The sequence below is a fragment of the Azolla caroliniana genome, unplaced genomic scaffold (assembly GCF_043228905.1).
Source record: "Azolla caroliniana isolate FFs.n. ecotype wild unplaced genomic scaffold, voAzoCaro1.0.p SCAF_14, whole genome shotgun sequence".
Taxonomy (NCBI): Eukaryota; Viridiplantae; Streptophyta; class Polypodiopsida; order Salviniales; family Salviniaceae; genus Azolla; species Azolla caroliniana.
Window position 1 is genome coordinate 11,175,158 of NW_028230449.1, and position 13,072 is coordinate 11,188,229.

At 41.1% G+C, this 13,072-nt stretch overlaps 1 protein-coding gene across 1 annotated transcript; it reads left to right on the forward strand.

The window, feature by feature from the left end:
- The first annotated feature begins 10,283 nt into the window (after positions 1–10,283).
- LOC147855449 (putative pentatricopeptide repeat-containing protein At3g15130) lies at positions 10,284–12,929 on the forward strand. Its single transcript, XM_087330075.1, has one exon. The coding sequence runs from the start codon at positions 10,284–10,286 to the stop codon at positions 12,927–12,929; it is 2,646 nt and encodes an 881-aa protein (XP_087186201.1).
- The last annotated feature ends 143 nt before the right edge of the window (positions 12,930–13,072 follow it).

Genomic DNA, 13,072 nt, shown 5'->3' on the forward strand with positions numbered 1-13,072 from the left:
AGGCCGAAGATACCCCCTTAGAGAGCGAAGAGCCCCGCGAAGATTTCTGGATGAAGAACGTGTACTGCTAACCAATGAGGGGGAGTCGGAAAGCTACGAAGAAGCTAAGAAAGATACCCACAACCGAGAGTGGTTACGTGCCATGCAAGAGGAGATGGATTCCTTGCATGAGAACCACACATATGAACTGATCAAGTTGTCGAATGGGAAGAATGCACTTTGAAATAAGTGGGTATACAAGTTGAAACCAGGAGATGGCTGAAATCCACCCAGATACAAAGCATGAATTGTCGTAAAAGAGTTTCAATAGAAGAAGGGCGTGGATTTCGACGAAATATTTGCCCCGGTAGTGAAAATGACATCCATCCGAACCGTGTTGAGCATTGCGGCTAGCATGGATCTCGAAGTCGAACAATTGGATGTCAAGACGGAATTTCTGCATGGAGATATCAAAGAGGAGATATATATGCTGCAGCCTGAAGGATTCATAATGAAAGGTAAAGAAAGCCCGGTATGCCGATTGAGGAAGAGCCTGTACGGGTTGAAGCAGGCTCCACGGCAATGGTACCAAAAATTCGAATCCTTCATGACCAAAAACGGGTACCACAAAACGCAGGCCGATCATTGCGTATTTGTGAAGAAGTTCGATGGAGGAGATTTCCTCATCCTTTTGTTGTACGTGGACGACATGCTATTGTCGAACGGGACCATATTAAGATCCGAGCACTGAAGAAGGCCTTGAACGGGTCATTCTCGATGAAGGATATGGGTCCGGTAAAGCAAATCCTGGGTATGCACATTATTTGGGACAGAACAAAGAAATTGCTATGGCTGTCACAGGAGAAATATGTGACAAAGGTGCTCCAGAGATTTGACATGGAAGGCGCGAAACCGGTCAGCTCGACACTGCCGACGAACTGCAAGTTGAGTAAAGATCATTGTGCAAAATCGAAAACCAAAAAGGCCAAGATGTCGAAAGTCCCCTATGCCTCGGTGGTTGGAAGCCTGATGTACGCAATGGTGTGTACCGGGCCGGACATTGGATACGTCGTCGGAGTGGTTAGCCGATATATGAGCAATCCCGGGAAAGAGCATTGTGTTGCCGTGAAATGGATATTTCAGTACTTGAGAGGGACCTCGAATGTGTGTCTTCGTTTCAACTAAGGTAACCACACATTGGAAGGCTACACGGATTTGGACATGTCAGCTGATGTAGATACCAGCCGATCCACGTCCGAATACGTAATGACGTATGCAGGGGGAGCTGTCTCGTGGCAATCGAGGTTGCAGAAGGCCGTGACGTTGTCGACCATGGAAGCCGATTACATGGCCGTAGCGGAAGCCGGCAAGGAAATCGTATGGATGAAGGAGTTTATTAGTGAGCTAGGAATTTGACAGGAAGAATTCCGACTCTATTGCAATAATCAGAGTGCCATCCACCTTGCAAAAAATGCCGCCTACCACTCGAGGACAAAGCACATCCAATTGAGGTATCATTGGCTCCGAGAGAGGGTAGAAGAAAGGGATTTCGCTCTAGTGAAGGTCCACACAACCGAAAATGGATTAGATATGTTGACTAAAGTATTACCAGCCGAAAAGCTGAGCGCGTGCCGACGGAAGATCGGATCTGTGCAGTACCCCATGCCGGAGTGAAGGGGGAGTTTGTTAGGAAACGTGTCCCACCGGATGGGCCTCGGCCGAACCTGAAATCATGTAGACAGCCAACTCGGAAGACTATACTTGAAAATAGTCTAAATATGCCCTTATGGGCTACACTTGTAAATAACCCAAAAGGTGTACTAGTATAAGTACTTAGGGCAATCATAATGTGATGATCAATCATTATTAAAAGTTACTTAGAAGGTCGTTGCCTCTGTAATTGCATAATAGTAAGTGAGTGAGAGTGAGAGAGTGTGTAACTGTGTAGCCGTCTGTTGACAAAGTAGAATCTTGAGGTCGTTGCCTCAGAGCTTCTAGTTGTACTCCTCCTTTTAGCATAGTGATTCTGTTTCTCGGGGTTTGTGGACCCCCGTGGTTTTCCCATTTCGGGTTTCCACGTTAAGATCGTGTGTTTTTGTCTCTTGTGCTATTTCTATTTGCGTACTCTATCTGAGTGCATTCTACCTTACGTTCCCTGCACCCGACCATCCGAACGATAAGCTGGTTGTGGCCGGTCTGGATTCTCGACACTTCACTCATCCTTATCCCTCAAAAGAATTTGCTTCTTAAGTCCACATCAACCATCTCGTCGATTACCACCAAATTCCTGTACAAATAATAGCAAAATGATTATAAAATGTTTCCTCATCCCCTCATATATTTGCTTCAGCCCCCACACGATCGTCACTCATCCTCTCGTTATGGCAATATGATGTAAAGACAATAACTACATGACAACAATGACAAGACGATCCTATTTTCTGCACTCCCTAAGAAAACTAAAATCTTCTTCCTTCTATCCACATAACTTCTCACCGACCAACTTGCCATGTCGCTCCTTATCTCCTTATCTCCTTTTTTCTTTACTCTAACTATTCTAAGTGATAACTAGGTCCATAACAATCTCATCTTGTATCTTAATTTGCACCACATTAGAATAAGCATATGACCATCTTAATCCTTGAAAAAACATATGATATTGTGACCGATTATCTATAAACCCCTCTTATAACTAGTGTAGTCTTGCCTTTTGATAACTTTGGCAATACAAATTCTTCACAGTGTTCTCTAATTGAACTTGAAGATCTAAAGGCTCTTCACCATGTGGATTATGCATCAATAATACATTGTATCGTGTAAGAATATGTGAAAACTTATCAATCAATTGCTTACATATTTTAGCATTGGTCAAACCATACATATGATGATTATCATCAATGTTTTTTACTATTGTATCCCATGCATGCCATCCCTTTGAATTAAGACATTATGAAAATACCAAAGGAACACTATCAAGTAACATTCTATAAATATCTATTACATGTTTATAAAACTTGAAACATTTGGGGAAAATGATATGATGATACAACCTCTTGCGCAACTGACATACTAAGCATATCTAGGAAAAAGGACTCATCATGCATAACTTACATTCGGTCGAACCTACTCCATGCTTCCTGATATTGCATATTCATAGTCTGAAATGTAAATCCAATGTTATATTTATGCAACCATTTCCATACATACAACCTTAAAATCTTTAATGTTAGTTTGTCCCAAACATCTTGCTCAAAAGAATCCATTAACAAGAATCATGAAGTAAATTATGATGCATCAACCTATGTACATGTTAAAATCACCAATTAACAAACCAACATGACCTAGTGAAAACCTTGGATACATAGAAGACCATTATTGAATGTGTTTATTAACAGTGTTGGGTTTATAAATTCCGACCAATCATATCAAAATATTGAAGTACTCGACTTCCATTACCAAAAAGCATCTATATGGATCATTATAGACAAATGTGGACAAATCAAATCATGAATAATAATGACTACACCTAAATAATGATATGATAACTGACCTACATAATATGCGTAATGTCCACACAAATATCATAGATCCTGCTAAATCATGGCACATTATATTCAACTACACATAACATATCCCATTCCTAATTTAACTAAAGTTTTCCATATTATATATGTACGAGAAGATGATCCTTGCACATTCAGTTAACATCTTTTGCGAGTAACAATATGCATAAATGTTACTAATTGCTTGTTCAAGAACCACATAATGATTTATGTGTACTACATCCCCTCCACTAATCATAGAATTTTGTTGTCTAGCCCCATGAGTATGACATCCTTGATTAAATTGAGATTGCACCACCATTTTTCAAGAATCAAACTATAACTAGTTCTAGATAATCTCCGATTTCATACATGTTTTGCCAAGTATCTCTCTTGAAGCCCTCATTCATTCTCAAATTACCTTTTGGTAATGTTAAGAATTAGGTGATTAACTACGGGTTAATTAGTACCTAATTATGTGATTAGTTGATAAGTGGAAGATTAAGTGATATGTGTGTGTATGTGTGTGAGAGGAAGAGAGAGAGAGGAAGTTAACACTTATGAACAACACAAGATGCGGGATGATTAACTCTATATTAACTTAGGATTATCATCATCAAATACAAAAATACCTACAATGAGGTATATATAGATCTCATGTGCAAGGGTACACATGTGTGAAGATAATATAGGTACAAAAGTGTAAGTCCTATATTAAATGTACTTGGGAGTGGAGGATCTAGAATATCCCACTTAAGTACAAGGTCCTATTTAAGGCGTTATAGTCAACACTTCTAACTAGATTCTATCTAGGTAACTACGAAGTTACATGGTTGACTAACTAACTAAACTAAGTTGAGCTTGATCTCTCAACATGCCCCCTCAAGCTCAAGTGTGAGGCATCTGACATCCGGTTCTGCGTTCGGCGTTGTCCGGCTTTCGATGTCGACTTCTGTGCGTCTTCCGTCCGGCCTTCGGCTGTCTTTGCCGTGGAAATATCTTCCACCCATCGTGGGTTATGTGCCGCTTCGGTGGAGCTCTTGTGCTCTTGTTTGGCCGCTACCTCCATCGCGAAGGCATAGTGAGGCCATGTACTCGTTGTAGTCGAGCCGAGTGACGGGGTTCTTAGCTCTAGATGAGCGTCAAAGTTTTTCGCTCGCCGATGTGAGTGCCTTCTTTACTCTGGGTGTCCGCATGATGGGTACACCGAACTCATTGTCTAGTGAGGGAGCTGACTCATTTGAATCACTGTCGTCGGGGTGGTCGACTTTGTATTCAGGTATCTTACCTTTGAGTTTTTCCAACTTCGTGCTTGGGTCGCATGGGGGCTCTTGTGGCCCACTAGGCCTTGTCGTAATTGGACTTTCTTTGAACAGGTGTTCGAAGCGATCTCCATCTTCTACCTCTTGTTCGGTGGATTCCGGGTCAAGCGGAGGATGCGAACTCGTCGAAGACTACGTCTCGACTTACCCGAACCGCTCGAGTAGAAGGGTTGTAGCACTTGTATGCCTTCTTCTCGGATGAGTATCCTATGAGGATACATTCCCCCAACTTTGTGTCAGGTTTATGTCGTTGTTCGTTCGGGATGCGTACATTCGCAATGCTTCCGAACACCTTGAGGTGCGATTCGATCGACTTCCTTCCGACGAGGAGCTTGTATGGAGTTAACTCATGCACTCCATTAGTGGTGCACCGGTTCATGAGATAGATGGTCGTGGATGCCGCTTCAGCCCAATAGAAATTCGGCATGTGCTTTTCATGCATCATGACGCATGCTACCTCGAGTATTTGCCGATTTTTCCTTTCGGCTACTCCATTTTGTTGGGATGTGTGTCAATATGAGAATTCTCTCCGAATGCCTTCACTTTGGAGGTAAGAGGTGAATTCATCGGAGAAGTACTCCTTTCTTCCGTCCGATTGTAGGCATCAAATGTGCCGACCAGTTTCTTTTTCGATTTGGCCCTTGAGCTTTTGGAAGTGGGAGACCACTTCACTCTTCTTCTTCATCGGGAAGATCCACATGTAGTGCGAGTAGTTGTCGATGAAGGTGATGTAGAATCGGCATCTGCCGATCGTTGGCGTTTGAACCGGTCCCCATACATCCGAGTATATGACGTCGAGGAGGCCTTTGCTCGCATAGCTCTCCATTGGGAATGAGAGTCGATGTTGTTTGCTCAGTTGGCATGCTTCACATACTCGGTTGACTTGTTTCGACTCGAATGTCGGAAGTCCGATGACGACTCCCATTGATTGCATTGCTCGAAGCCGTTGGAAGTTTATGTGGCCAATTCTTTTGTGCTACAACTCGATGTTTGTGTCGGTGTGGAGACCTTCGGCATACATGACCGATTTCACCTCGTTCGAATCGAGGATGAACATTCGACCGTCTCTCCATCCCATGGCTATGAGTCGGCCATCTTTCTCGATGAAACAACCTTCGTTATTGAAGTGGACTTGCATGCTTTGCTGTACGATTTGGCCGACTAAGACCAAATTCTTCATTATTGTGGGCACGTGCAAGAAATTCTTGATGCAATTTTGTTCGCCTTCTTTCCCGAATGGGACATTGTCAATGTGCCGAATGGGATGTGTGGTGTCGTCTCCCGTCTCTATGAAGCCAGGTTGATCTGATGATGTAGGCAAGTCATTGAACCACTGTTTGTGGGATGTCATATGATGTGAGGCACCGGAATCGAACAACCACACGTCTTCCGAATTGGAGGTGTTTGCGGAGTTGGAGGCCGACATAGAGTTCGCTCTATGCATCATTACGAATAGTCTGTCGTAGTCGTCGTATTCGGAGTTGGTGGCGTAATTCGTGAGTTGTCGACTTGTCGAAGCCGACTCGCTTCTTCTTTTTCGGCACTCCTCCTTGTGTGGTCGATTTTTTCGCAATAATTGCAAGTTGCGGGCCTCATTTGCCGACCTTCTATAGAAGCTCCCCCTTCTTCTGAAGATTCCTTGATGGCTTCCATCTTGTTGTCGAAGGTTTGAGTTCCCTTCGTGTGATGGGTCGAATCAACCTCTTCTACTGCCTCGACCTCGTCCTCGGCCACCATCTGAATTTGAGAAGAACACTTGTCCTTCCCATGTATTGGTTTTGGTTTGGACGTGGTTCTCTTCAACCATTAGCATTGATTGAAGGTCGAAGAACGAAGGAGGATTTCCCTCGCCAAGATTGTTGTCCTCAACGAGTCGAATCGTTGTGCGAGGCCGCCCAAGCATACTTGAACCATCTCATCTTCCTCGACGTTTATTTTGATGGAGCCAAGCGAGTCACAAATGCTCTTGATCTTGGCGGTGTAGTCTGACATTGACATGTCTTTTTGCCGAATGTTGTTCAACTCTTGTCGGAGCCGAAGCTTTCGGGCGGTTGTGTTGGTGGCAAACATTTTCTTTAAGTTCGCCCACGCTTCTTTAGGCGTCTTGGCGTCTCGAATGTGGCTAAGCATGTGGTCATGGACACATGTTGTCAAGAAATACATGAACCATCTCATCTTCCTCGACGTTTATTTTGATGGAGCCAAGCGAGTCACAAATGCTCTTGATCTTGGCGGTGTAGTCTGACATTGACATGTCTTTTTGCCGAATGTTGTTCAACTCTTGTCGGAGCCGAAGCTTTCGGGCGGTTGTGTTGGTGGCAAACATTTTCTTTAAGTTCGCCCACGCTTCTTTAGGTGTCTTGGCGTCTTGAATGTGGCTAAGCATGTGGTCATGGACACATGTTGTCAAGAAATACATGACTCGAATCACCGCTTTCTCCCATGTTGCGTAGTCGGCGTTCTTTGAGTTGGGTCGATTTTCTTGTGCGTCGTTGATGTAGCCCCAATAGCCTTGGCCGACAAGGTATTGGGTCATCTTGTACTCCCAAGATGAATAATTGCTCCGGTCTAGCTTTTCACTAGGGAGCGAGCTACCCATTTGTGTGTTCATATTGATTAGTTTCTTCTCTTCTTTGCTTTTCTTCCTTCGATCATGTACACGTGCTACATAACGGCACTACGGTAGTAGATAGCCGGATTTTGTCGTCGACATCTCGAACACACAATCATGGAGTCGGGTGGGCTTAGTGGATTTTCTAAACCACACGCTCTGATACCATGTTAAGAATTAGCTGATTAAATACGGGTTAATTAGTACCTAATTATGTGATTAGTTGATAAGCGGAAGATTAAGTGATATGTGTGTGTATGTGTGTGAAAGGAAGAGAGAGAGAGGAAGTTAACACTTATGAACAACACAAGATGCGGGATGATTAAATCTACATTAACTTAGGATTATCATCATCAAATACAAAAATACCTACAATGAAGTATATATAGATCTCATGTGCAAGGGTGCACATGTGTGAGAATAATATAGGTACAAAAGTGTAAGTCCTATATTAAATGTACTTGGGAGTGGAGGATCTAGAATATCCCAGTTACGTACAAGGTCCTATGTAAGGTGTTATAGTCAACACTTCTAATTAGATTCTATCTAGGCAACTACGAAGTTACATGGTTGACTAACTAACTAAACTAAGTTGAGCTTGATCTCTCAATAGGTAATGAAGTACCATTAGCACTAATTGTGTCCCTTTGATGGCAACACCTTTTCCTTATATCTTATGTTGCACTTGATGCCACACTTGATCTTCAACGACATCTGGTTCTACAATAGTATGTACTCGATTATCCACCCCAACACCTCCACGACTATGAATATTAGAATCTCGCTCTAACCCATTATATGTTCCCTCATCCAAGACCATATCAACAATTGATAAAACAATATTCTTCTCAACATCTTCTTCAACTTTTTCTCTAACATAGTTTTATGTGTATGGGTCACCATGATATTGGCATTCAGTCATAAAATATCCAAATCGACCAAATGAAGTTTGCAAGTCATGTCCCATAACATTACAAATCTACATTTGTTCAAGGAATTAACATAGGAGCAACCAAAACTTTACCAATTCAAGACATTAATTTTGGTAACCATTCCCAAAAGAATGAGTTACAACAATCAACAATCACCCATGTAAAAAATGAGAGTGGTGGATGGTGCAACGGAAGGGAACTTTGTGTATGTGTGTGTGCAGTAAGACAAGAGAGAGAGTGAGAGGGAGAGCTCTAAACAAGGAAAGTGTATATTACATCCAACTACAACTAAGTTACAAAAGGTTGGTTTAAATACCAACTAGTCTAGGGCAAATGCCCTTTCTACTAATTACTGAAATGTCCTAATAAGTTGTCCACCGCCTAGTGTGAACACTATTCCTATGGGAAGTTGAGTTCGATTCTCAACAACCCAATTTGGAAATTGTTGTTTCAATAAACCATGAGAACTCATTTCATCACATGCACTAATCTTCTATAAAAAAATTGGTACCTTTGCCATCAAAGCAATACAATGTTTTGACAATCGGAAAACCACATCAAGAAACCTCTTGGACTGGCATATACATGCTCAACACAATTAGGCGTTATGAATGAATTGAACCACAGTTTAATAGATGATACTAAAGGAAGTTTAAAAGTGAAATACAAAATAACACCGCGGTCATAAGACTTGTCAAGTGTTGCCAACATGGACTTGGTCTCTATCATCACCCCCACAACAGCCTCTTCTATATGTTCCTTAGCATCTTTCTTATTTTTTTAATAAAATTTGAAAGCAAAGCATTAACAAAATCACACAAGGTTGCCAACATCAACGTCTTTGTCACCAACAATTGTAACATATGATGTATTCTTATGATCCATAAAATCAATACATTTTGTTGTTTGAAATTTTCACAACTATCATCACTTCCACACACATCGAGAAACATCAAGCCGCTTCTTGTTGTTGTGTTAGACATCCTAACGTATATTGAAAACAAACCTGAGACGGAGTCGATTTTCCTTGTAACCTTTTGTAATGGCCACAAAACTTCACTTGAAAAATCTTTGGTTACCTCTTTGAATGAGCTTTGCAAGGGCCAAAGATCATAAAAAACAGAGGCTTGAGTGCAAAGATACATAAAAAAACACGCTCTAACACCACGATTGGAACGCCATTGGTTTCTCTCTCTCTCTCTCTCTCTCTCTTGGATTGCAACTGGTGTATAGTTTAGGGATGTTGCACTTGCTCCATTGTTAGGACGTTTGTGATATATTGCTCTCTTCTTCGACCTAATATCAACGTAAACAAGATTTTCACTAACTGGCATGATACAAAGTAGCCCGAGGCTTTTGATGATAAGGAGAATCAAAACCTATTAAACAATAGCCATTGCAGTAGGCAAACTCATATCATGGATAGGGAGGCATATCATGTGCGTGACCGCGCCAAAACCCCCTACTCATTCAAAACTCGAGCGAAATCGGGAAGAAGCTAACTGATCGGAGCGGGACTCATCATCGAAATCGAAAGACTCCATCATCTTCTTGTGATGGGAATATATACATACATATACATTATGCATACATACATGCACATACACATACACATACATACATACATACATACATACATACATACATACATACATACATACATACATACATACATACATACATACATACATATATACATGATACATCCATACTGTATACATATATCCTTTGGATATATGTACAGAATGTGAACTCTCTCTGTAGGATGACATGCTTGTAGCCTGGTACAGACAGGACAGGATAGGTGTCCACTGTCAGAACATAGACTCTCCACAAATCGAGCTATGAAGGATGGTGCTCAAGACGAGCATCCTTAACCTCAGGCTAGAAAGCCTTCATGGCTTTCCAAGCCGGGCATTTCTTGTCTCAGAGCTTCTTAACCGATCCTTCGGAGCTTTGCCACAATCCTTTGGCCAAGGTAAGCCTTGCAACGCACTGCAACGGTCCCAATGCGTCACCCAAGAGCAATAGAGAGAGAAAAGACCCATCGCCCATAAGATATTCGAAGCAGCCCAGCTTTTGGTGGGGAGATGGTGTGCTCCCTGTTCAATCATCTACGCAAGGAGATGAAGAGATCTGTATTGATCTTCGTAATCGTGAATCGCTTTTAAATATTATCAGGTCATGTGGAAAACAGAGGGATTTGCATAGAGCTAGATTGGTACATAGAGAAATTCTTCAAGGAGATCTATACAAAGAAGACATTTGCCTCAGCAATGCCTTACTTAGCATGTATGCCAAATGTGGCAGCCTTATTGAAGCACGAAAATTGTTCGATGAACTTAAAATAAGAAACGTTGTAACTTGGAATGCACTTATCTCAGCGTATGCACAACATGGACTTGATGGTGAATCTCTTCAATGCTTCAAACATATGCAAGAAGATGGCATCTCTCCGAATGCAGTTACTTTCATTTGTGTATTGAAAACTTGTAGTCGCATAGGATTCCTTGAGTTGGGAGCGGAGATACATAAAGAGGTTCTAAGTCGTGGATTTTTGGAGAGAAATGTTGCACTAGGCACAATGTTGATTGATATGTATGCCAAATGTGGAATGATAGAAAAAGCACGAAGTGTATTTCATGAGCTTCCGGTTCGAAATGTTGTATCTTATGGTGCACTTATATCGGGATATGCCCAACATGGACTCGGAGACGAAGCTCTCAATTTTTATATGCAAATGCAAAATGAAGGTGTTTCACCTGACTCGGGTATCTTTGTTTGTGTTTTGAAAGCTTGTGGCATAATTGGACGTGTTGAGATTGGAGAAGCAATACATGCCAAGGTTAGAAAGGAAGGATTGTTGGGAAAAAGTGTTAATCTTGGCACTGCATTGGTGGACATGTATGCAAAGTGTAACATGCTGGAAAAAGCACAAGAAGTATTTGATGAGATACCTCTACGAGATGTGGCAACATGGAGTGCACTAATTTCTGCATACACTGAACATGGGTTCAATGAAACAGCTATAAAATGCTTCAGACAAATGCAAGATAGGGGTCTTTTTCCTAACACAATTACCTTTACTTGTGTTTTGAAAGCATGTAGAAGCATACAATTTCTTCATGTGGGAGAGGAGATACATTTTGAGGTTAGTAAACTTGGATTATTAGAAAAAGACATTGTGCTCGCAACAACATTGGTAGACATGTATGCTAAATGTAGCATGATGGCTAAAGCACAAAAAGTTTTTGATGAGATCCCAGTAAGGAATGTAGCTACTTGGAATGCATTGATTATTGGATATGCCCAACATGGGCATGGTCATGAGGCACTTACATGTTTCAAGCAAATGCAAGATGAAGGACATTCCCCAGATGTAATCACATTTGTGGGCATACTGAAAGCTTGTGGTAGTTTAGGATGTATGAAGAGAGGGGAAGAGATATATATGAGAGCAAGAAGTGAGAAACTATTGAAAAAAAATGTGGTTCTTGGTACGACAATTGTGGACATGTATGTGAAATGTGGTGTGCTAGCAAAAGCACAAGAACTCTTTGATGAACTGAAATTAGAGGATGTGATATGTTGGAATGCGTTAATGGCTGGTTATGGCCAATTAAGTCAGGCTGAAAAAGTTTTGAACCTATTTAATAGAATGAAAGTAGAAGGAACCATACCAAATGTGGCTACATTCCTTGTCATATTGAATGCGTGTAGTCTTGCTGGTCTAGTAGAAAAGGGGCAAAAGATGTTTGATGATATGTACAGTGTCTACCATTTAACTCCAACCTTAGAACACTACAATTGTATGGTTGATCTTTTTGGCCGAGTTGGTCGTTTTGAAAAAGCAATAGTTATGATTGAAAAAATTCCATATGTTGATCGTCTTCAACTATGGTTGACACTATTGAGTGCTTGTCGTAAATGGGTAAATGTGGAGCTTGGTAGATGGGCCTTTGATCAATCAATAGAGTTGGATGAGAAATGTGGTGTTGCATATGTCACTATGGAAAATGTATATGCAAATGCTGGATTGCATAAGGAGATAGACGAAATTGAGGTTTTGAGAGTGAAAAATAAAGCATGGAAGGTATCTGAACTATGTTCATGGACTGATTTGCATGGATATGAACATATATTTGGTATACAAGAGAAGAATCCTATTTTGAATGAACATGTATATGATAAACTTGAAGACATTCGGCAAAAACTACTAGATGTGGGCTACTCACCGTGCTTGCATTGGGTGTTAGAGGCAGTTTCATACGAGGACAAGAATGAATACATGCTTTGTGGACATAGTGAAATGTTGGCAATTTCATGTGCATTGATAAATTTACCTAAAGACATGCCTATACGAATTACAAAAAAGACGAATGTTTGTATAGACTGCCATGTTGCCATATCGCTTGTATCAAAGATGGAAAAATGCAAGATTCATATAAAAGATGGAAATCACATCCACATATTTGAGCATGGAAAGTGTACATGCAAGGAGGATTTCATAGCAAGGCCAAATGTTGATCAAAGGTTCTCGTAAGGTTGCCATGTATAGATAGATATCTAGAAGCAGATAAAGCTTCCGTGTTTATAGAACTATTCTGATATAATTTCTTGTTATAACTTCTTCCTTTTTCACATGTAGTTAGCATTGATATTCTTGCTAAGAATTTAAATATCTTA